The following is a 20,116-nucleotide window of genomic DNA, read 5'->3' on the forward strand; positions in this document are numbered from 1 at the left end:
ACGGTGACCAATGCATGGGTTGAAACCATAACATTTTTAGTTTTGGACAGATTTCAGGATGGGATTCAATAATCTGGTTTTGGCAACAAAAAAAAGTGTGGTGATAGTATGAGCTTGGTATCCTGGTTGTCATTTCCAATGGAATACCAACAGAGTTTAGTCACTTCAGGGCTTTCTGCCATTTCAACGGGACTGAAATACTCAAAGCACCATCTTTGGTATGCCTACCTTCTCCAAACTCAAAGACAAGGATGGTTTAGATTGCATCATACCTCTTTGGTCAGGATAATCGGCGGTTTCAACTGGTACGGTGCTACTACCTCCGTTCCATAATTCTTGTCAAATAATTATATGTATCTAGACGTTTTTTAGGAATAAATACATCCATATCCATATCCATATTTAATCAAATTTGATGCAAGAATTATGAGATGGAGGGACTACCCGGCATCAATATAGTGCTTCTAAATTAGTAAGCAATCGTGACCCGGAGATGATAACGAGGACCCATTGATCAATGTCTCCTCGTTCTAGGCAACTAAGGCCAGGAAGCAAAACAAATAACAGAACAAAAAAATCAGGCATGAAAATGTATATGACACATCGCTCTATTGTCGCTGAGAGCAATGAAAAATCCCAACTGAGATCATCATTTTCCCCGGTGCGCTAAACAACTTTAACGTTTGAATTGACAGGGATAGGCCATGCTTCCAGGGATTGAAAAGCCAAAGTTCATCTCGACTTGGTTAACGAGATCAAGGTTGGAAAATAGACTTTTTTTCTCGTTAAAATAATTTATTTTCTTTAGGCCAAAAAAAATGTGGTCTTTTTTTTTTCATAAGTCGTGAGCAGTTGGTGCTGTAAATAAGAAGGCCGTCGTCTCCGGTGCGGTCGCCGGCGCGTCCACGTGGCCCCATCATCTTCCCGTGGCCACAAAACAAAACGCGCGCTTCCGCTGCTCCCAAAAACGCCATCGCGCCCGCCCGCGCCACCCACCACCCACCAAGAACGACCCCCAGCAGGAGCTCACCACTCCCTTGTTGCCGCCGCCTCCCTTCCCGTCCCGTCTTTCCCTCGATGGCCCTGCAGGTCGCCGGCGGCGCGCCCCACCACCTCGGCGTTCCGCGGCGGCGGCAGCGTTGCGCGGCGCTCCGGCCGCCGCGCGTGGCGTCCGAGAGCGCGGCGAAGCCGGTGGAGGAGGACGGGAGCAACAAGGCGGTCCTTGGCGGGTCCGGCGTCGCGGTGACCAAGCTCGGCATCGGGGCCTGGTCGTGGGGCGACACCACCTACTGGAACGACTTCCAGTGGGACGGTACGTACGCAAGCAATCCATCCTGAGCCTTGTTGCCAATCCAAATTCCAATGCCCGCAGTTCATCTTTTGGCCATCGACTCTTTAGTGTAGCCTCTAGCCCTCTACTCGCTGCAATCTGGTTGTTTGTTGCATACTTTCGTTCCTGCCCCTGTTTTTCTGGCTGGGCTGGGAAACAGAATCCATGGTCCTGTCATGCACATGACGTGCTTGTTGCATTGCCTCTAAAAAACCTAAGAAGGCTGTGTGCCAGAGCTCAGGTCCCATGTAAGTATGTAACCACTGAGAAGCTTAACATCAGCTTAAAAAATCTGCAGTTTCTGAATCTTTGCACTGTTCTTGAGTACGGAGCCAAATCACTGTAGTACTTAGAGTTCCTGCTATTTAATTACTAGAAAGTCGTGACGAACATGGCTCATTCGATATGAAATGAACAAGCATCTTCCTGAATTAATTTGGCAGACAGGAAACTCAAGGCAGCTAAAGGCGCATTCGATGCGAGCGTCGATAGTGGAATTACCTTCTTTGACACTGCAGAAGTGTATGGTGCAGGGGTAGGGATCCAGCCACTTCTTGCTCTACTATTGCTCATTCTCTAGATCTTTTCATGGCAACTTTGACAGCACCTCTTGATTTCGATGTTATTTAGGTATCAGGAGCGATAAACTCTGAAAGTTTACTAGGGAGGTACGCATGTCATGCTTCCTTGTTCATCATTACGATATTATTTAATAATTACTGTTCCACAACCAGGGGTCTTTCCACAATGATTCTGATTCTAATTGTTACAAGTTCCCCTTAATTCCCACCAGATTTATTAAGGAAAGGCAACAAAAAGAAAAGGTCGAGGTGGCCATCGCAACAAAGTTTGCAGCTCTTCCATGGAGGTTTGGCCGGGGAAGTGTTCTTGCTGCGTTGAAGGGCTCACTTTCCCGCCTTGGCGTCTCCTCTGTTGAGTCGTACCAACTTCACTGGTTAGTTCAACTTTCTAGCTTCGATGCTATTTGCCATATACTCTCTTTAGGTTGCTGAAACTATTCCTTTCATATCCTTTTCAGGCCTGGGATATGGGGTAATGAAGGTATCAGCTAAAACTCTACCTACATAAATGTTAAAACATCTTTGTTAAACCCACTACAGTGCAGTAACCTCATTGTTCTTGGTCTGCTTACATGATCCAGGTTACCTTGACGGCCTTGCTGATGCTTATGAGCAAGGTCTTGTAAAATCTGTTGGAGTCTCAAACTACAGCGGTTTGTAAAATCTGACTTCATTGCTCATCCGACGAAAAGATGTTATGCTACTTGCTTTTATTTCGAACAAAACTAAGCTCAATCACATCCATTACCAGAGAAACGTCTGCGGGATGCTTACGACCGCCTCAAGCAAAGGGGAGTTCCACTCGCTTCAAACCAAGTAAACTACAGTCTGATATACAGGAACCCTGAGGAAAATGGGGTGAAGGCAGCTTGTGATGAACTTGGCATCACTTTGATTGCATATTCCCCAATTGCCCAAGGTACAATCTATTACCATGTACAACTTTTCAATCTGAATTACTCCCATGTACAACTTTTCAATCTGTTTCCTCTATTTCAGGAGCTTTGACAGGAAAATACACGCCAGAAAATCCCCCGACCGGGCCTCGTGGACGGATATACACTCCTGAATTCCTGACCAAGGTTGTGAAATTAGGAACTATTAATCATAAGCTTTGCTGCAATTAAACCTTTGAACTCTCTCCCTTCCATCTCTGCTGCTGCTTACCAACCCCTTGCTGACTGAAGAGAGATCTTCTCATGCCACACAATTGCAGCTCCAACCACTCATCAACAAGATCAAGGAGATCGGAGGAAGCTACGACAAGACCCCAACTCAGGTGCTGTGCTCTTTGCATGCATGTTCCATAATATATACAATGTCTCCTTGATTGCCAAGTCATATATATATATATACCTCACCAACCCATGAAGAAATTAAATGATTCTGACGACAAAACAGCAGATTTCAGGCAGATTTAATTTCATGACATGCATGATGATTATTAATTAAGCTGGCAAATAAAGTTTGCAAATGATCGCTGATGTTGGTTGGTTGTTGTTTTCAGGTGGTTCTGAACTGGCTGATGTGCCAGGGGAACGTGGTGCCGATCCCGGGGGCGAAGAACGCGGAGCAGGCGAGGGAGTTCGCCGGAGCGCTGGGGTGGAGCCTGACCGGCGACGAGGTGGAGGAGATGAGATCCATGGCGCGGGAGGTCAAGCCGGTCATGGGGTTCCCCGTCGAGAGGCTGTAAAACAACAATCTGCAGCCAGTTTGTGGCTCATCAAGATATATCTATAGTACAGCATTGATCTAGGCACATACAGTACATATATATATATAGGAGATTAGTTACGTGAAAAATTCGAGTTAAAATTGTAAAAAAGGAGAATATATATATATATATATATATATATATATATAATAATGTGGATCAAAGTTCAAAAACTGGGCCGATCTTGATTCTCATGATCTCATCACAAAACATGATTACAATTGTTTTCCCTCCTTCTGGTCTGTTTTTCAGATAGGAGTAGCTGCTGAAATCATGATATCTTTTTGTCACGTTTTTACTTGACTTGAAAAAAAAAACTAAGTCGGCAGAGAAAGGAGACTCGTGATATATATCCCTACATGCATGTGCCTGTGCAGCATGGGAACTTGGATGTTGGACTTTTGCTCCCAGCTCGGTGCAAACGGAGAAGAAGAAGAAATCAAAAGAGGGGAAAGATTATAATCTCTATCTTGGTACGTACGTATAAACCTATTCTTTTTCTTTTTTGCTACTTCCCTTCTTTCATTTATAAGACGTTTTGGCAACTCAATTTAGTTCGCCAAGAAGTCTTATACCAAAAAAGTTTCAAGTTTGCTAAATTTGGATGCATCATGACTTAGTGTATTGATGCATTCAAAGTTGGTCAAAGTTGAAACATTTTTTGTTGGACTGAGGGAGTAAATAAAAACGGAGGAAATAGAATGCATTTCAGCAGTGCATCGATATTCAATAGAAGGGGAAGGCCAAAGCCGAGTACAATGCCAGAGAGCTGGTCATGGTGTAACAAAGAAGGTCTTTGTGGCCGCTAGCAACACCCTCACAGAATGAGCTCGACTAGTCTCATCCCGGATCACTTGCCATAGCCTGCGGAAGGCAATCATTAAATACCAAATCATTAATGCGATCATTAAACACCACATCATTCTTGTGTCGCCACAAACACCAAAACACTAAGGAGATGGCAGTTTGAAGATCTTATTGCTCACGCAGGGGCCATTTTGGATGACCACCACTCCACGAGCTGGAAATCCTGAGTCAGCCTCCAATCAAGTCGTTGCCTCATTTTGATTTGCAAGTCATGTTTGTGTGACTAAAGTGTTCCACCGTTCAAGTTTTTAGACCGTCAATGCACGGATGAGTTTGGTTCTTTGTCTAAGGCTTAATTGAGTAGCTGCACATTTTTAGAAAACTCATGTAATTTTAATTGTCAATTGTACATTCTTATATCTAAAATTATATAAAAAGTCATAAAAATTCCGAGAAAGAATTTATACTAATTTACATATAAATGTATGAGGCTCACCCGTAGAATTCGGAGTGACAAATATATTCATTCATGGAGACGTGAAAAAAAAAACAAATATGTGCGTCTATAATAATAGAGCGTTCGCTCCAAGAGAAAGACGACGTTCACTCCTCATAGATTTCGTTATTCGATGAATTTTGACGATGGGCCACTGGATCGACCGAGAACATCCAACAGAAAAGAGCTTCCCCATATTTGCTTCTTTGAAATCCTTAAATATAAGGATTCCCAAGACACCCTCCTCAAATCATCTTCATCTTCAACAGATTTCTCATATTTCATTGGATTCCCAAGATACCCTTCTCAAATCATCTTCATCTTCAACAGATTTCTCATATTTCATTCCCTGTATCTCATCAAGATTCGGAAAAGACAAATCAAGGGCTGATTTTTGTCTCTCCCTCCCACCATTTTCTTTCTTTGAAATCCCGAGCTCAATTTGAGAAACGGCTTGAAATGGAAAATGAGACGGGCATCTGCTGGAGATCTTTTTTAAGTCAAAATTCTCAAATTTAACTGCAGGGAACGGGATTAGAACTATCATGGAGGATGCTTTAATCTCAGATTAGGAGCAAATCTTTTCTTCCCGTCTGCGCCTCCTTCTATTCCCTGTTCCCCGAGAAAGGAAATCCAACCCAACTGACACCAGCAAGCCCACAGCTTCCCGCAGCCCTCCTCCTCGTCTCTGAGAAACCGAAAGCACCAAGCTTTTGACGGACGCATAGGCACACCTCGCTCTCCGCCGGTTTCTGTTTGCTCAACTGACTGGACAGACACAGCCCGGTGTCAATCGATCGAGCAGCTCGGGTGCAAAGGATCGAGTGCCCAGTGCTGCGAGGATCGATCGTTGATTCAATTCATGGACATGGACGGTGGCACGAGACCGGCGCCGAGCCGGAACCGCAAGATACGCCTCCCGTACGCAGTTTAACTTCGAGCTTCTCTGATCGATTTGATGATTTGATTTTGTGTTCTTGGGGTGATTGTTGCTGGTTGTTGCGTGGCGCAGGATGGAGGGCGGCGGCGAGCTGATGGAGCTGCTGTGGCAGGACGGAGCCGTCGTGGCGCAGGCGCAGCGGAGGTGCTCCCAGAGCGGCGCCGGCGCGAGCGGGGTCACGGGGGAGGGGGACGCGGCCGCGTGGCTGGCCCCTGACGGCGGCGGCGGCAGGGACCTGTACTCGCAGCTCTGGCGCAGCATCGCCGACGCCGACGGCGCGGGCGCCTTCGTGGCGGGGAGCTCGAGCCGCACCGGCGAGGCGGCGGCCGGGTCGAGCTTCTGCGGGAGCAACGCGGTGGCGCCGCCGCCGCCGCCGCTGCTGCCGTCGCCGGAGGCGGAGGCGGAGGAGGAGGAGGAACCCGGCGCGTCCTCCGCGGCCGGCGGCCACGCGCTGCTGCTCAAGAGGGGGAGGGACGAGCTGGACGATAGCCGCTGCGAGGTCGTCTTCTTTTTTCCCCCATTCTTGTTGGTGTGCAATGGCAACGGCCTGTGTTAAGTTTGTTTAATTTCGGCTCAGTTAGTGACAGAGTGGAAAGGATTTGCAGGACGCCGACGACTGCGAGGCCGTCGACGAGACACGGACGTCGAGGCGGCCGGCGGGGAAGCGCAGGGCTCGTGCCGCCGAGGTCCATAACCAGTCGGAGCGGGTAAGCTATGACGAACCAACCATTCCCATCTCCATCGCCGGTGGCGCTACTTGGAGAGTGCTCTTGATTTGATGTGGTGCCTCCTTTTTTTTTTGCAGAGAAGAAGGGATCGGATCAACGAGAAGATGAAAGCGTTGCAAGAGCTCGTGCCTCATTGCAACAAGGTAGAATCACAGTTTTGAGTTCTTGTTACGTTTGAGTTTGTGTTGTATTTGTGGTGAACTTATCATCCTAGTTATAAAAAAAATTCAGAGCGACAAGGCGTCGATACTAGATGAAGCAATCGAGTACTTGAAGTCCCTGCAATTGCAAGTTCAGGTTCAATATCACACTTCCGATTTCCAATTTCTCCTCATTTATGTAAAATTATAGTCCGTGGTCAATCAATCTTTAGTACTCCGTACTCCGCTGAGGGTGTTGCTTCGGGTTCAGATCATGTGGATGACTACCGGGATGGCGCCGATGATGTTCCCCGGTGCTCACCAGCTCATGCCGCAGATGGCAATGGGCTTGAACCCTGCGTGCATGCCCACAGCACAGAGCCTGAGCCAGCTGCAAAGAGTAGCACCATTCATGAACAATCCTCTCCCAAATCAAATGCCTCAGGTCCAGCCTCCAGCTACCGATTTTCCCAACGTGTCAAACCAGATGCCGAACGATGGTGTCTGCGAGCCGACAAATCCTTTCTTGCATCCTAATGACACACTAGCAGCAGCAACTCAGGTTATTGTCAGGCATCTCATATCTACAGATCTTTCAGATTTTCACCTCTGTTTACGCCGTTAATTCTTTCCGGGTGCAGGGTATGTTCTCCTATGGATCTCAAAGGGCACAACAAAATGAGATTCACGAGTTAATGGCTAGCACTGCTATTCCAGCTTCAGGAGTCTGCCCGCCTTCTTCCGCTGACAGAACTGGAACATGAGGCCAAGAGTTTCCAACAAGATGATTTATTACTGGTCAGTACAAAATTTTGTTACTTGTAAACTGCAATTGGAGTAGGCGTGTAGATGGATCTCCCTAATAATTCAAACACAGAATTTTGTTGAATTTATCTATCAGGTGGACAACACTGCATCATCATTCTCTGTGCTTAAGCTTAACTAATCAGTGCATGGAAACTAAATTACTGTCATCAGATTTACCGGTTCTTGATATTTCCTTCCCCTTTGGCACCTTTCAGTCCTGTCCCATCACTGGATGAACTCTGCCGCATCGGTTGTGCATCTGTTTCACTCTTTCGCTGTTACATTCAATTGACTGTTTTGTCAGATTACCGAAAACAAGTGAGACTAGTTCACAAACAATTGGGTTGAGCATCGCTCTCTTGATGCTGACATGGCAAGGAGTACAACAAGGACTTGCATGAGGGCAGCAACTAGTGAAAATACTACTAGTAGTAGCCAGATGAGATCCTTGATGCTATCTCAACAACCAATGTTTGCTTAACTTTATCTCCAAAAGTAATCATTATATTAAGCAGGATCATTAGGCTGATGTAGAGACTAATGATATACTACTAGGCTGAGGTAAAGTTTGACCATAGGGCCTTATATACTAATGAAGTTCTGTACCTATTTAGATTGTCCATCGAAACCATAATTTAAGATGTCAGGGAAACACAAACATGTCTCATGGCTAGAATATCACCCTAGCATATATAATATATAGTTCACAGGTGTTCCCTAGAAGCAATATAAAACTGATGACAACACTACGCTTCGCTCTTTCTTTTTCTTATCATCTTTGACGTGTTGCTGAATTTTTGTGCAGTGACCAGCCAGGGGGGTTGAACATAGGAGGCCATAACAAACTGGTCCTAGCAGAAGAAGAGACATCAGTGTGCTGTAAGAGCAGGGCAAGGACAGATCATGCAACTTTGAGCCTTTGTGGCACCACTGAGTAGCCGACACGTATACGCCCAGGATCGTGCCAAGCGCAGATACTATTCTAATCTGGAGAATAGTCTTCAGCATCACCTTTCTGTTTCTGGAATGATTTGGTCCATGGGAGATGAACTTGGCTTGGCAGGGACTACAGAAGATATGCTGCAGATCTGGAGCATGGCATGGTTGGAGCCAGCATCTACACAAGGAGAAAAAGCAGGGGCAGTTCCACTCTTCTTTCTGCTGATGTTACACCACTTGTGTATTCTTACATGACCATCCCGTCGACCCAGGACCAACAATTCAGCTGTCGAGTTATCGATTCGACGGCTACCACAAGGATTGGCAGAAACTTGTGCTGTTGACACAATGGCATGTCAGGATTCCACATTCACTGAAGAGGAGAAAACTTTTCAAGGGTGAACAAAATCATGTTCTGTTCAGACAAGGGGCACATTGAGATCATTCTCGTTCATCGGTAACGCAGAATCATCGCCAAGGATTGCGTGCCTGAACAAACTGCTGCCGCATCAGGATCCCTGAGTACTCCGTTGCACCGTCTCCGCTGTCCTTTTCACTTGTTCTTATGGAAACTATACCACATGCAGTGTAATGATGCTTAGTTTCAAGTTAATCGGAGACGGTGACAGCTATCATTTGTTCGGTTTCGCCCCAGTTGCCACTATACCACATCGGAGACGGAGTAATTAGAGTCTCTGAATACATCTACATCTTTGTGTTTATTGTGAGTCAGCCCAGGTCGCCGTCGATGGAGATTGGGATTTTGCTTCACATTTATAGGTCGAGATTTGGTTCTCATCCATGCTCATGTTTTCTCTTTTCCTTTATGCGAATCATAACGATTGATGCTGATGTTTAGCAATGTGGGGGGACACATGCACACGCCCTGTGCTTATTTTGCAAAAATAAATACGTCCAGTTCAAAAAACAGAGCAAGTGTGTTTGAGAAACAGAGTGAAAATTTCAAAAAGGAAAAACAGACTTGGCTTCGCCCGGGTTTGAACCGGAGACCTTCAGTGTGTTAGACTGACGTGATAACCAACTACACCACGAAACCTTTTCATGCTGGTTAGACTGACGTGACCGAGGTCATAACCAACATGCAATATTTACATGTATAACGTTTCATAATGTAAGGTAATTTCTGCAAAAAAAATTGAACTGCTTATATAGTTTTGATTAACTCAATATTTTACTCATAAATGAAAATTAAACTTCATACGTGAAAATACATCCAAGCAGCCGTTCGATGGTTTTGCTTTGGCAAGCCCAACAGTCTTGATAAATATGATGTGATATAATTTAGTGGTGAAGGGTGAACGCGGCGTTAATACCGGCACCGGGTATATACCGGTGCGTTTATGGCCGTCAGATCGCACTTCGATATTCGCGCCAACCGTCGGATCTCACGTGATTTGCTCTGCGCATGAATCTCAACGCGCGTCTGACGGCTAAAAACGTGCAGTTATATACCGGAGCCGGTATTAAAGAGTTTACCGGCGAAGGGTGTATTTTGAGTGGCCAAAACAACAACTTTTGACGGGTTGCATATGTGTATTTCCTTATAATTGACTGCCTCACTGATTTTGTTGTTGGTATTAGCAACAAGGTTGTTATCTTCTGGAAGAAATTACGCCGCACTTTATTTTCTCTCTTCCCATTCCTTCCTTGGCATTTTAAAAAGTAGTTGATGTGTATTTTTGGAGATGTCTCATTTTATTCTCTCTTCGTATGGGTTAATTATCATCCAGACTTTGTTTATATTGCAAACAAAAAGGAAAAGTCATGGACTAGATCATTAGACAATACATTTATCTTACAGAAGAGATCTTGCACAACACGGGGTGGTGGCGCAGTTGGCTAGCGCGTAGGTCTCATAGCTAAGTACGTGAGTGATCCTGAGGTCGAGAGTTCGAGCCTCTCTCACCCCAAATCTTTTTTCTCTCTCCCACAACATATCAGTGGAAAAACACATCTGCCCGAGTCAAACCACGCAGCAGCAATACAATATTAAACACTTTCAGTGTTAAACATGTATTCGGCCATCAGCATTCTGTTCAAAGGGTTTTTTCACAAATAAAAGTTACGAAAACCACGGATCAAAAAGATTGTGGATCTTAGGGCCCCTTTGATTTAAAGAACTTTCATAAGAATTTTGGAGATTTTAAATCCTGAAGATTTCTTCCTGTATGGGTTGTTTGATTTGTTGGATTGAATCCCGGAGGAAATTTCCCTAAGAATTCCATTCCAGTACACATACATCCATAGGAAAGTTTCCATCCAGTCCATCCAAGCTCTTTTTTTAAGATTCCTTTGTTTTTTTCTGTGCTCAATCAAACAAACTTTGGTCCAAACATTATCCTGTAGGATTCAAATGGACATGACATTCCAATCTTGTCATTTTCCTATTCCTATGTTTTCTCCATTCCGGATCAAAGAGTTTCATCCCACAGATACTGTATTGTAGTGAAAAGCTCAGGTAAACAAGCATTTCTATATTACATATTTATCTGATGATGTTTCTACCTGAATCACTAGCTAGATTACAGGCTGCCATGTTCTTGAACTGGAACAGTTCTCCCTCTGTAAACCGGAAAACACTAGAAAGTTCCCCATGTACAAAAAATTGAAGATATCTGAATCTGAAGTGTACCATACGAGGGATCCTGACTCATAAAGATCGATCTTTAACTTCCCCCGGCCAGGGTTTGGACACCATATCAGGCCCTGCACCAGCGGGATTCGATCCAGTGTGTGTGGCTTGCCCACACACAAGATCGATCAACCAAGCTAAGCTTGATTCCAATGTATCGATCTTCCATTTACTTGGGTTCCGCTACGGAGACCAGCGCTGATTTGTGAAGGCCTTGATACAATCCATGGTGGATCTGACGCTGCTCGAGACACCCTTCCCCAGCTTGGGCAGATCAACTCCTCCCGAAACCGGTGGGTTCTCCTGATGAAACCTAAGAAGCTTCTGCCGAGATTCTTTCCTCATAGCTGCGACATGGCTCACATAACTGATGGCATCCCATAGCATACCTTTGATGATGGTCAAGGTGTAAAACCTCGCAGATTCAAAAGGGGTATTGCTGGCAAAACCTACAAAAAATTTGGGGCAAATCTGTTATTCAAAGTATCATAAAACTGTAGCTTCAAGTGTTAACTGGGAGTAGCAATTAGCTGCCATAGGGACATAGGGTTATGGCAGATAGGAAAAGATGAGTTCAATTGCTGTGTGTTTGCTGAAACATAGCTCAGCTAATTGATGGGAAGAGATCACATGGACTGTCAAGTACTACCTCCATTCCATAATTCTTGTCTCAAATTTGCCTAAAAATGGATGTATCTATTACTAAAATATGTCTAGATACATGTAATATTTCGACAAGAATTATGGAACGGAGGGAGTAGTACTCAAGTTGAAGAGATACAATCATACACTAGAGTTGGAATCACCTATGCAGGCAACTGAGAATACAGATATAATCATCATTAGAATATTAGATTAGAGATCCTACACTAGAGTTGGAATCACCTATGCAGGCAACTGAGAATACAGTTTTAAACACTAAGGACTAGATGGTTTTGCTCTTCATCAGTTCATTCCTTCAACTGAAGACACAATGCCACAACATTTGCAACTCTCCCATAAATAAGAATCCATAATGTTCAGAAGCAAACACAGCAAGATAACCTTGCTTGGTAAACACAACATTCTTCTGTCCCAACCAGACAAGGCTAGCAGCAGTCAATGGCAGTTATTGCGCAAGAGAAGGGGAGAGCGTACGGTACCTCCATGGTAGTGGTTCTTGATGATGCCGTGCTGCGGCAGGCCGACGCCGACGCCGGCGAGCGTGAAACCAACACTGAACCCCAAGCCGCAGCCGGCGCCGACGTAGCCGATGACCTCGGGCCCGAACCCTGGCCCCCAGCCGACCCCGCAGCCGAGGCCCAGCCCGACGCCCCAGAAGGCGCCCGCCGTCGGGTGCACAGGGTTCCACCGCTCGTACCGCCCCAGCATCCCCTTGATGATCATCCTCGGCTGCACCGCCGGCGGCGGTGGTGCCGCGGTCTCCTCCGGCAACGGCGACGCGACCTCAATCAATCAAACAGAACAAAACGAAGGGATAAGAAACAAATCAGGAAATCAACAGGAAGAACTTTTTGCTGTTGCTTCAAGACAGACAGAGAGAGTGGCGAGAAATGGTACCGGTGTTCGCTGGGCATTTGCCGCCGCGGGGGCGGCGGGGTTTGGATCTGTTGGCGGCGGCGGCGGCGGCGATTGGTGGGTTTGGGGCGGCGAGGGCATGGGCAGCGTCGGCTGCTGTGGAGAAGAAGAAGAAGCAGCCTCTGGTTAAAAGTCTGGAATTGGAAAGCCTTGAACATGACTTCACATTTTCAACGATCTTATCCTCAAATCTGATCCGGATATCCCAAAGATCCAACCCATCGCCATCGTGGGCCACTTCGGGCCTGTTTGAGCCCAGCGTTTTTTTTATTGGGCTTGATTCGGCCTGGATGGTAATTACTCCCTCCATTTCATGAAGGTTGGCGTATTTTGTTTCGTTAAGATAAGGTTTTAATCAATGAAAACTCAATTTATATGTGTTTTTTCATACGTGAAATTTATATCAATAGATTCGTCTTAAAAGTTCTTGGTAATGATCATGATTTCGTATCATATAACTTACATATTAATATATTAATTCTTGGTTAAAGGTTTGTCCTAACGAAACAAAATACGTCAACCTTTGTGAAATGAAGAGGGTACTTTGTTGGGCTACAGTGACGCATTCAGGCACATGCATCAGAAACATTCTTCCTTGCTTTCAAAAAGAAAAAAAATCTTCCTAAAAATTACTCGTACAAATATTGACAGAGCAAACATGTTTCTGAAACAACCCTAGATACAAAAGAACCGACAGAGTGGTATTGCTCATTCATGGAAAGGAAACACCAGTGGTTGAAAAGCACCGGTTAGCCCTCTGATCAGTCTGTCAATCCTTGAAGCTGCCTGGCTTGCCAAAATCTGAGGCGCCGAAACCACCGGAGCTTCTGCCGAACCGGGAAGAGCCTGAGTCATCACCACTCCTCGGGCGACGGAAATCGGGGTTATCATTTCTGCCAAAATTGCCTTCTCCAAAGTCGCTGAATCCACCGGAGCGATTGAAGCTAGACCTGCCAAAAGAGCCATCCAACGGTCGAGAAGGTCGTCGAGAATCTCCAAACCCGCCACGGGATCTTGAGCCCGTGTCACGAGACCACCCAGCACCATCAGGGGCACCACCAAAGCCGTCAGGATCACCGAAGCCACGGGAAGAGCGTCCGCCGAAGCCACTGTAGCTTTCACGTCCGAAAAAGGAGCCGTCAGTTCTGGTTCCAGCTGATCTAGAGCGGGGATCTCTTGAAACGTTAAACATGTCTGCAGCCTCAGCTGTACCTGAAATCTTTGGAAGCTACACATGGCAAATACGAATCAGCCAATGAGTTTTTTATATTTCACATCAGCCACAAGATGACTTTATCAGGGTTCAATTAACCATAGTTTACCTCTGTGAACCTGCATCCAATGTCTTGCTCAATGACCCTTACAGCTCTACTTTGCTCATATGTGTACATTAGAATGGCAATGCCTTTCTTCCCTGCTCGTGCAGTTCGCCCAGACCTGTGAACAAATAACTCCGAGGAGTTTGGAATTTCATAATGTACCACCTGAAAAGACAGGAGACCATAACATTTCCCAGTTAAGCTAAATATATGCACATCAAACAGCTAGAGCAATCATCTAGGATGTGGAAGAGGTTCTTGAACTGCATAGAACATATCTAGAGCTACTTACTAGATCAACATTGGGTATGTCTAACCCACGGGCTGCGACATCAGTTGCTACGAGAATGTTAAAGCGACCCTCTCGAAATCCTGACAGTGTCCTTTCTCTCTGATTTTGTGTAATATCTCCATGGAGCGCCTGACATGCATAACTCCTGCCCATGGAGTATGCCAATCTATCTGCTTCTCGTTTAGTTTGTGTAAAAACAATGCATTTCCCACCATTAGCATGCTCCTAAGGAAGTCAAAGGAAAAGTGTTATGTTAAGTTGTTGACAATGCAAACTATAAAAGCATACAGTCAGGAGAACGCTCACTTTAATCAATGTACCAAGAATTGATGACTTCCCATAGTTCTCAGATGCAATTGAATAAAGAGAGATTCCTTCAGGTAATTTCTGGTCCGACTCGCCAACCTGAGAATAAAAAAGTGTGAATACCCAGATAATCCCCCCCGCCCCCCCCTAAGAATATAACTCTGATGCTCAACTGAAAAAGAAAATACGACAAATTCCAAGTTTTAATTATATCGCTTCTCGAGATGGTTGTTTACTTCTTTATCATGGTAGCACTTCAACGCCCTTATGAATTTTGCTTTATGATGTACTATTGTCCACTCTACTCCCTCCATTTCTGATTAATTGATTATAGGGCGTCTAATGTTTGAGACCAAGGAAGGAAGAGGCTAGTGTGGCGCTCATTAAATTCTCCATTAACTCTCACAAAAAAGTTCATCTAGGCAGGATTGCATGCTTGCATGCCCAATCGCTAGGGTGGAGTAATTGCATCCATGCTTTGCTTAGTGGCTAGAGTTTGTATGGCCTGGGTGGACAAATAGCACAAGGAGATGAAAAGAGATCATGGAGTGATTAATTAGTCTAAGGAGATAATGCCTTGTACTGCAGAACAAATCAAAAAGGTTGTACACCTTATAACGTGGAACAGAGGGAGTACCTAGTAAGATAATACACAGGGAAAGGTTAAAAGGCCATAGAGCTAATAATAAGAAGAAAAACACTCACAAGGTCAATTATGACTGGATCTTTCAAGTATTGGTTTGAAAGTTTTCTGATCCAGCTAGGCATTGTTGCAGAGAACAGCATGCTTTGACGGTTTTGTGGCAGCTTCTCCATGATAACCTCAACGTCTTCATCAAAACCCACAGCTAGCATCTGATCAGCTTCATCCAGAACAACAAATTGGATCTCCGAAAGATTTAAATTTCCCCTTCTCAAAAGATCAATAATTCGCCCAGGAGTCCCGACCACAACGTCAACGCCATAATTAAGAGTTCTCATTTGCTGATTGATGGGAACACCTCCATAGACACAGAGGGTGTCTAAGGGAGCAGATTCTTTGAATTCCTTCTCAACCTGTCGAGCGAGTTCTCTAGTAGGTGCCAAAATGATAGCTAAAGGGTTCCTACCAGTTCTGCAAGTACCATACTATGTAATTATTACAATAAATTGTATCTTTCCGGTAGCTAGATAAGAATAATTCAAAACTAGACAGAGAAACCAACCCATTCTTCTCATTGTGTCGAAGAATCCTGTCCATAATAGGAATGCCAAAAGCCAAGGTTTTTCCAGTTCCAGTTCGAGCACGACCAATCATATCCTTCCCTTGCATTGCTGGTTCAAGAACAGCCCTCTGCCAAGGCACAAGGTAAAAGCATCACTTAACAAAAATGTAACTAGGCTAGAAAAGTAACATAAAGAAAATTCAACATAATTGCAGAAATAACATTTTCCCAATTTTGATGATGCAAACAAATAGGTATATATGTATATCTACTCACTGAAATCCTAATCTGGCAAAGTTAGCTAGTAATGTCAATAGTGTTCATTAGCTCGCAGGGGGGCGTGCATTGCTCTTTCTGTCAAACAACAAGGAAAACACTACGAATGTTCTCTACTGGTGTCAGGATAATTATCATGATTCATGAGTCCATACAAGTTCTCTATTGGTGTCATGATAGTTAAACAAGTCAAATTAGTGTGCTTTCTCTTAGTGATATCAAAATTTTGGAGTATTTTTCTAATCCTTATCCAAAACACTACAAATGTATGTTTTCTGGGGGTAAAAATGCAGGCACTTGCGTATGATTAAAGTGTCACCAGATAACCATATAGAACCAAATGTTCCTGGCTAAATTCTAACAGCACTTCGCGGTAAACAATTTTCCATTTCGTTTTTCTAATATTGCAAAGCCACAGGTACAAATCAAAGAACTTAGGTCAGTCAGAATCAATAAGCCTTGTTCACGTCTCTTGCTAAATTGGCGCAGCAGGCTCTCTCCAATGAATTTTAACTCAGAAGTTCCCAAGCAACTTTCCGGCCATTTTGATCCGGTTGATGCCTACAGTTGAATAGGGCTCCAAGTACCAGTGTAACGCAATTGTAAAGCCAGGTTGATTGTTTGCATGACAGTATCATATCATATGTATCTCAAATAGAGGTAAAGTCTGAGTTATATTTTGGCTTTTATGGCTCGCACGATCCTACAGCTGCAGAACCGGAATCTCTCATCTGGCCACAAGCATTTCCTCGAAACAAATTCTACTCGTTCCAACCTACATAACCATGCGCAGTCAAGGAAACCCACCTTTACGGTCCTGAGGCTTACAAACTGCAGTAGGCAAAAACTGGCGGTACCTGGATGGGGAAGAGCCTGGTGATGCCCCGCGCGGCGAGCCTCTCCACGATCCGCGGCGAGATCCCCAGCTTCGCGACCTCCAGGCCGTCCTCCCCGGCGCCGGCCTCCGTGACCGTGCCGGGACACGACGCAGGGGTGGTGGCCCTGAACCCCAGGGGTCTCGGCGAGGCGTGGAACGCCCGCCGCATCGGCGGCGGCGGAACCGCAGCCCGGCATGGGGAGTCGGGAGAGCTGGCAGGCGGGGGAGAGAGGAGGGCCACGCCGAGGAACGTTCTCCGCGGCTGCGCGGCAGACCGGGAGGCGGTGAGCGCGCGGCGGAGCAGCGAGTTCATGGCGGCGGTTGAGATGAGAGGGCGGAGCTTCTGGGTTGGAGTCGACCTGGGCTTGGGGGGTCAAATGTGAGAGCATTTTCTTTTTCTCGAGTTGGGCCGTGAAGTGGATTGGTCTAGTCTGGGCTGGGCTGAATACTGAGCCCACACGAATTTCGCTCAAAATTCAACATTAAAAAAAGTTGTAAATTCAACATTTAGATTCCACCCTGAGCCCAGTTTGAATTCCACCGCAAGCACACGACTAAACAATCTAAGAAAGCTCCCTCAAAAAAAAAATCCCTCAAAAAAAATAATCTAAGAAAGCACCCCTATGACTCTTCACCTACATACCGAATGAGTACATTTTTGTCATCAAACGGCAATAATCCTTCCTCATGTCCTCCGGAAGAGCCGAATAAAGAGCTCTGAACTTTAGCCGGTCCTCGTCGCAGGCAAGAACAGTATACACTCTCCTCGTGTCATCACAACAAGTCATCAGGTGTTTTCGGAAGCGTAGTCGATAATGGTCCTTTTTTCTTCGATAAGGTTGGCTTCAAAGATGGTTTCGCCGGCGGCATAAGGCCTCCATGGGAGGTGTTGAAGTACTGGGAGACCTTGCTAGGTACGAAGGTGGGTTCCTCGTCCTTGTTCCCGTAGCTCCGTCCGCCTCGTGTCGACCTCGGCCAGCCACACCGCATAGCACAGGGCGTCCGGGTCTTCGTCGTCTGGGCTCAACGGGGGGTCCGACGCCTTGATGCGTGGCAAGACCACGTCATAGCCGGCGAGGTACCAGATGTCGCCGCAGTCGACGAGGCCGTCCTTGTGCCACACGTCATGTCGTCCGTCCTCAGCGTCCACGTGGCGATGGTGAAGGCCTGCTGGGAGAGCGCCTCAAGAGGACAGGCTTGACCGGCAGGGAGACGTAGCGCAGCTCGGGCGTCGGCTCCCGCCGCACGTCGCACAAGATGACGCCGCGGCGGTAGTCGGCCCAGTACATGAATCGGTCGCCGACGGGGACGACGTCGTCGGTGTCCCAACAGGACAGCTCCTGCAGCTTGCCCTCGTCGTGGAGGCCCTTCCTTGTCAAGTTGTCATTCTTGGCGCAGATGTAATCCAGCACCGCCACCACCGGCTGCTCCTCGTCGGCGCCGCGGCCCCGCAGGAGCGTCGTGGACTTCATCGCCATTGAACAGGGATAGCAGCACCCCTTGTATTCCCAGGAGGAGAGGATCGAAAGGGGGAAGCAGCGCCCGCGATGGCGACGGCCGTGACGAGTCGCCGCCGGCGCTGTAGACGAAGTGGTCCGACGTGCGCCTCTTGTCGTCGGCCGCGTCCCAGGTGTTGATCCTGAGGAGGAAGGAGTCCCGGTGGGTCGCGAGGACGAGCGTTGAGATCCTGCTCCCGTCCGAGACGCCGGGGATGTCGGCGCGCAGGCGGGACAGGGCCGGCGGCGGGGCGAAGGCGAAGGAGACGCGGATGGGGCGGCCGTCGGAGATGCGGGAGCAGGCGGCGGTCTTGGGGTCGGGGTCCAGATCGCAGCGGGCGGACTCCTCGAGCAGGACCCAGCCAGGGTACGCGACGGCCGCCGGCGGTGGTGGAGGATCGCGGTCCTCGGGTAGGGTTTCCATGTCGATCCGTTGGCTTGGTGATGGATCCATGGCTGGATCGGCGGTCGGTTTTATTTGCATTGGTAGAATTAACCGTGTATACGTATATTATACGTATGGGTCCTAGCTCGATCACCAGGCCCCACACAGGTAATTAAAAAATGATGCCAAGAAAGGAAAATCACAAGTATCTGGGAAAAAAAATCCAACCGGGGAATTCACCCCGTCACGGCGTCATTGCCTTTGGCTCACCGGCGTACGCCCGTGGGAGAAGGTGTTGAGGAGGTACCTGGAGACCGGGCAGAAGCTGTCGGAGGAATAGTAGTCGTCCTTGCGGGAGATATCATGACAGAAAATATATTGTGTGCTTGCAAATTGAGATCCGGACAAAAACTTACTCGCGTTCCAATAAGCATCGTTGATTTAATACATTTTTAATACAGAGTATAACTTTTTACTAAATGAGCAACACTTATTATAAATCCGTGGGAGTATAAGATTCCTATCCGAAAGCCAGCGTGAACTTCACCGGAAGTGCACAACCAAGAATGAGAGATAGTTTTCTTTTGCAAAGATCACACATATGCCTGTACATCGAAGCAGTACATTTTTGTCATCAAATGGCAATAATCCTTCATCATGTCCTCCGGAAGCGCCGAATAAATAGCTCTGGACTTTAACCGGTCCTCGTCGCACGCAAGAACACGATAAGCTCTCCTCACGTCATCATCACACAACAAGTCAGGCGTTTCTTCTGAAAGCATCATCGCTGCCGGTACTTCCTCCCGTAAGGTTGGCGTCGACGATGGTTTCCACGGCGCTTCGAAAATGTCTTGTTCACGCGTCCGCCGTTCTCCCTTGGACATACAGCCGCCATGGGAGGTGTTGAAGTATTGGGAGACCTTGCTAGGCACAAAGAGGGGGGCGTCACGATGGTCGTCCCCGTAGCGGAAGATGGACCGCAGCTCCATTCTCCTCATGTCGACCTCGACCAGGCACGCCACATGGTGGTGTTCGACCATGAAGCACAGGGTGTCCAGACTCACGGTGGGGTACGACGGCGGTTGGACGCGTGGGACGACGTCGACGTCGTAGCTGGTGAGGGACCAGAGGTCGTCGCAGTCGACCAGGCCGTCCTTGTGCCACGTCATGTCGTTCGTCCTCAGCGTCCAAATGGCAATGGCGACCAGAGGATACGCCTCAACGAACCTCACCGTGCCACCGTTGGC

The 20,116-nt window shown here is 46.8% G+C and overlaps 4 protein-coding genes and 2 non-coding genes across 9 annotated transcripts; 3 read left to right on the forward strand and 3 right to left on the reverse strand.

Moving 5' to 3' along the window:
• Nucleotides 1–947: 947 nt before the first annotated feature.
• On the forward strand, nucleotides 948–3,819 carry LOC100829425 (uncharacterized oxidoreductase At1g06690, chloroplastic). Its single transcript, XM_003557586.4, has 10 exons — nucleotides 948–1,312; nucleotides 1,774–1,865; nucleotides 1,961–1,998; nucleotides 2,124–2,285; nucleotides 2,370–2,392; nucleotides 2,493–2,564; nucleotides 2,663–2,830; nucleotides 2,911–2,993; nucleotides 3,128–3,190; nucleotides 3,419–3,819. Exons 1-10 carry the CDS (start codon nucleotides 1,078–1,080, stop codon nucleotides 3,602–3,604), a joined length of 1,122 nt encoding a protein of 373 aa, XP_003557634.1. The 5' UTR covers nucleotides 948–1,077; the 3' UTR covers nucleotides 3,605–3,819.
• A 1,587-nt stretch (nucleotides 3,820–5,406) lies between these two features.
• On the forward strand, nucleotides 5,407–9,282 carry LOC100831206 (transcription factor PIF4). Of its 2 annotated transcripts, none has more exons than XM_010230123.3 (8): nucleotides 5,407–5,849; nucleotides 5,941–6,367; nucleotides 6,474–6,575; nucleotides 6,674–6,739; nucleotides 6,828–6,893; nucleotides 7,008–7,298; nucleotides 7,372–7,534; nucleotides 8,349–9,282. In XM_010230123.3, exons 1-7 carry the CDS (start codon nucleotides 5,791–5,793, stop codon nucleotides 7,498–7,500), a joined length of 1,140 nt encoding a protein of 379 aa, XP_010228425.1. In that variant the 5' UTR covers nucleotides 5,407–5,790; the 3' UTR covers nucleotides 7,501–7,534; nucleotides 8,349–9,282. The 2 variants fall into 2 exon arrangements, with proteins under 2 accessions (XP_010228425.1, XP_010228426.1); XM_010230124.3 differs by having other exon boundaries at nucleotides 5,441–5,849; nucleotides 7,378–7,534.
• A 183-nt stretch (nucleotides 9,283–9,465) lies between these two features.
• Nucleotides 9,466–9,539, reverse strand: TRNAV-AAC. The gene has a single exon. It is a non-coding gene; the product is annotated as a tRNA-Val (tRNA).
• Nucleotides 9,540–10,323: 784 nt separating this feature from the next.
• Nucleotides 10,324–10,413, forward strand: TRNAM-CAU. The gene is given in 2 exon segments: nucleotides 10,324–10,361; nucleotides 10,378–10,413. It is a non-coding gene; the product is annotated as a tRNA-Met (tRNA).
• A 499-nt stretch (nucleotides 10,414–10,912) lies between these two features.
• On the reverse strand, nucleotides 10,913–12,863 carry LOC100829938. 3 transcript variants are annotated; one of them, XM_003557588.4, is made up of 3 exons: nucleotides 12,696–12,863; nucleotides 12,278–12,581; nucleotides 10,913–11,584 (listed from the first exon to the last, which is right to left on the reverse strand). In XM_003557588.4, exons 1-3 carry the CDS (start codon nucleotides 12,792–12,794, stop codon nucleotides 11,319–11,321), a joined length of 669 nt encoding a protein of 222 aa, XP_003557636.1. In that variant the 5' UTR covers nucleotides 12,795–12,863; the 3' UTR covers nucleotides 10,913–11,318. The 3 variants fall into 3 exon arrangements, with proteins under 3 accessions (XP_003557636.1, XP_014755038.1, XP_014755041.1); XM_014899552.2 differs by having other exon boundaries at nucleotides 12,278–12,587; XM_014899555.2 differs by having other exon boundaries at nucleotides 12,278–12,591; nucleotides 12,696–12,817.
• Nucleotides 12,864–13,308: 445 nt separating this feature from the next.
• On the reverse strand, nucleotides 13,309–17,349 carry LOC100830452 (DEAD-box ATP-dependent RNA helicase 53). The gene is made up of 7 exons (XM_003557590.3): nucleotides 16,969–17,349; nucleotides 15,836–15,963; nucleotides 15,336–15,744; nucleotides 14,631–14,729; nucleotides 14,325–14,549; nucleotides 14,036–14,197; nucleotides 13,309–13,941 (listed from the first exon to the last, which is right to left on the reverse strand). The coding sequence occupies exons 1-7, from the start codon at nucleotides 17,299–17,301 to the stop codon at nucleotides 13,483–13,485; spliced, it is 1,815 nt and encodes a 604-aa protein (XP_003557638.1). The 5' UTR covers nucleotides 17,302–17,349; the 3' UTR covers nucleotides 13,309–13,482.
• Between the last annotated feature and the right edge of the window lie 2,767 nt (nucleotides 17,350–20,116).

This window comes from Brachypodium distachyon, chromosome 1 (assembly GCF_000005505.3).
Source record: "Brachypodium distachyon strain Bd21 chromosome 1, Brachypodium_distachyon_v3.0, whole genome shotgun sequence".
In the NCBI taxonomy this organism is placed as follows: domain Eukaryota; kingdom Viridiplantae; phylum Streptophyta; class Magnoliopsida; order Poales; family Poaceae; genus Brachypodium; species Brachypodium distachyon.

Excerpts from the sequence above, each read along its gene's own strand:
- LOC100831206 (XM_010230123.3), top strand. The coding sequence starts at position 5,791 with ATGGACATGGACGGTGGCACGAGACCGGCGCCGAGCCGGAACCGCAAG. Across the intron at positions 6,740-6,827 it reads TCGTGCCTCATTGCAACAAG|AGCGACAAGGCGTCGATACT; the intron begins GTAGAATCACAG and ends AAAAAAATTCAG. Across the intron at positions 7,299-7,371 it reads CACTAGCAGCAGCAACTCAG|GTGCAGGGTATGTTCTCCTA; the intron begins GTTATTGTCAGG and ends AATTCTTTCCGG.
- LOC100829425 (XM_003557586.4), top strand. The coding sequence starts at position 1,078 with ATGGCCCTGCAGGTCGCCGGCGGCGCGCCCCACCACCTCGGCGTTCCG. Across the intron at positions 2,286-2,369 it reads GAGTCGTACCAACTTCACTG|GCCTGGGATATGGGGTAATG; the intron begins GTTAGTTCAACT and ends TATCCTTTTCAG. Across the intron at positions 2,565-2,662 it reads TGGAGTCTCAAACTACAGCG|AGAAACGTCTGCGGGATGCT; the intron begins GTTTGTAAAATC and ends ATCCATTACCAG.
- LOC100829938 (XM_014899552.2), bottom strand. The coding sequence starts at position 12,794 with ATGCCCTCGCCGCCCCAAACCCACCAATCGCCGCCGCCGCCGCCGCCA. Across the intron at positions 12,588-12,695 it reads CAAATGCCCAGCGAACACCG|ATTGAGGTCGCGTCGCCGTT; the intron begins GTACCATTTCTC and ends TCTGTTTGATTG. Across the intron at positions 11,585-12,277 it reads CAAGAACCACTACCATGGAG|GTTTTGCCAGCAATACCCCT; the intron begins GTACCGTACGCT and ends AATTTTTTGTAG.
- LOC100830452 (XM_003557590.3), bottom strand. The coding sequence starts at position 17,301 with ATGAACTCGCTGCTCCGCCGCGCGCTCACCGCCTCCCGGTCTGCCGCG. Across the intron at positions 15,745-15,835 it reads CGACACAATGAGAAGAATGG|AACTGGTAGGAACCCTTTAG; the intron begins GTTGGTTTCTCT and ends TGGTACTTGCAG. Across the intron at positions 14,550-14,630 it reads TTCTTGGTACATTGATTAAA|GAGCATGCTAATGGTGGGAA; the intron begins GTGAGCGTTCTC and ends TGACTTCCTTAG.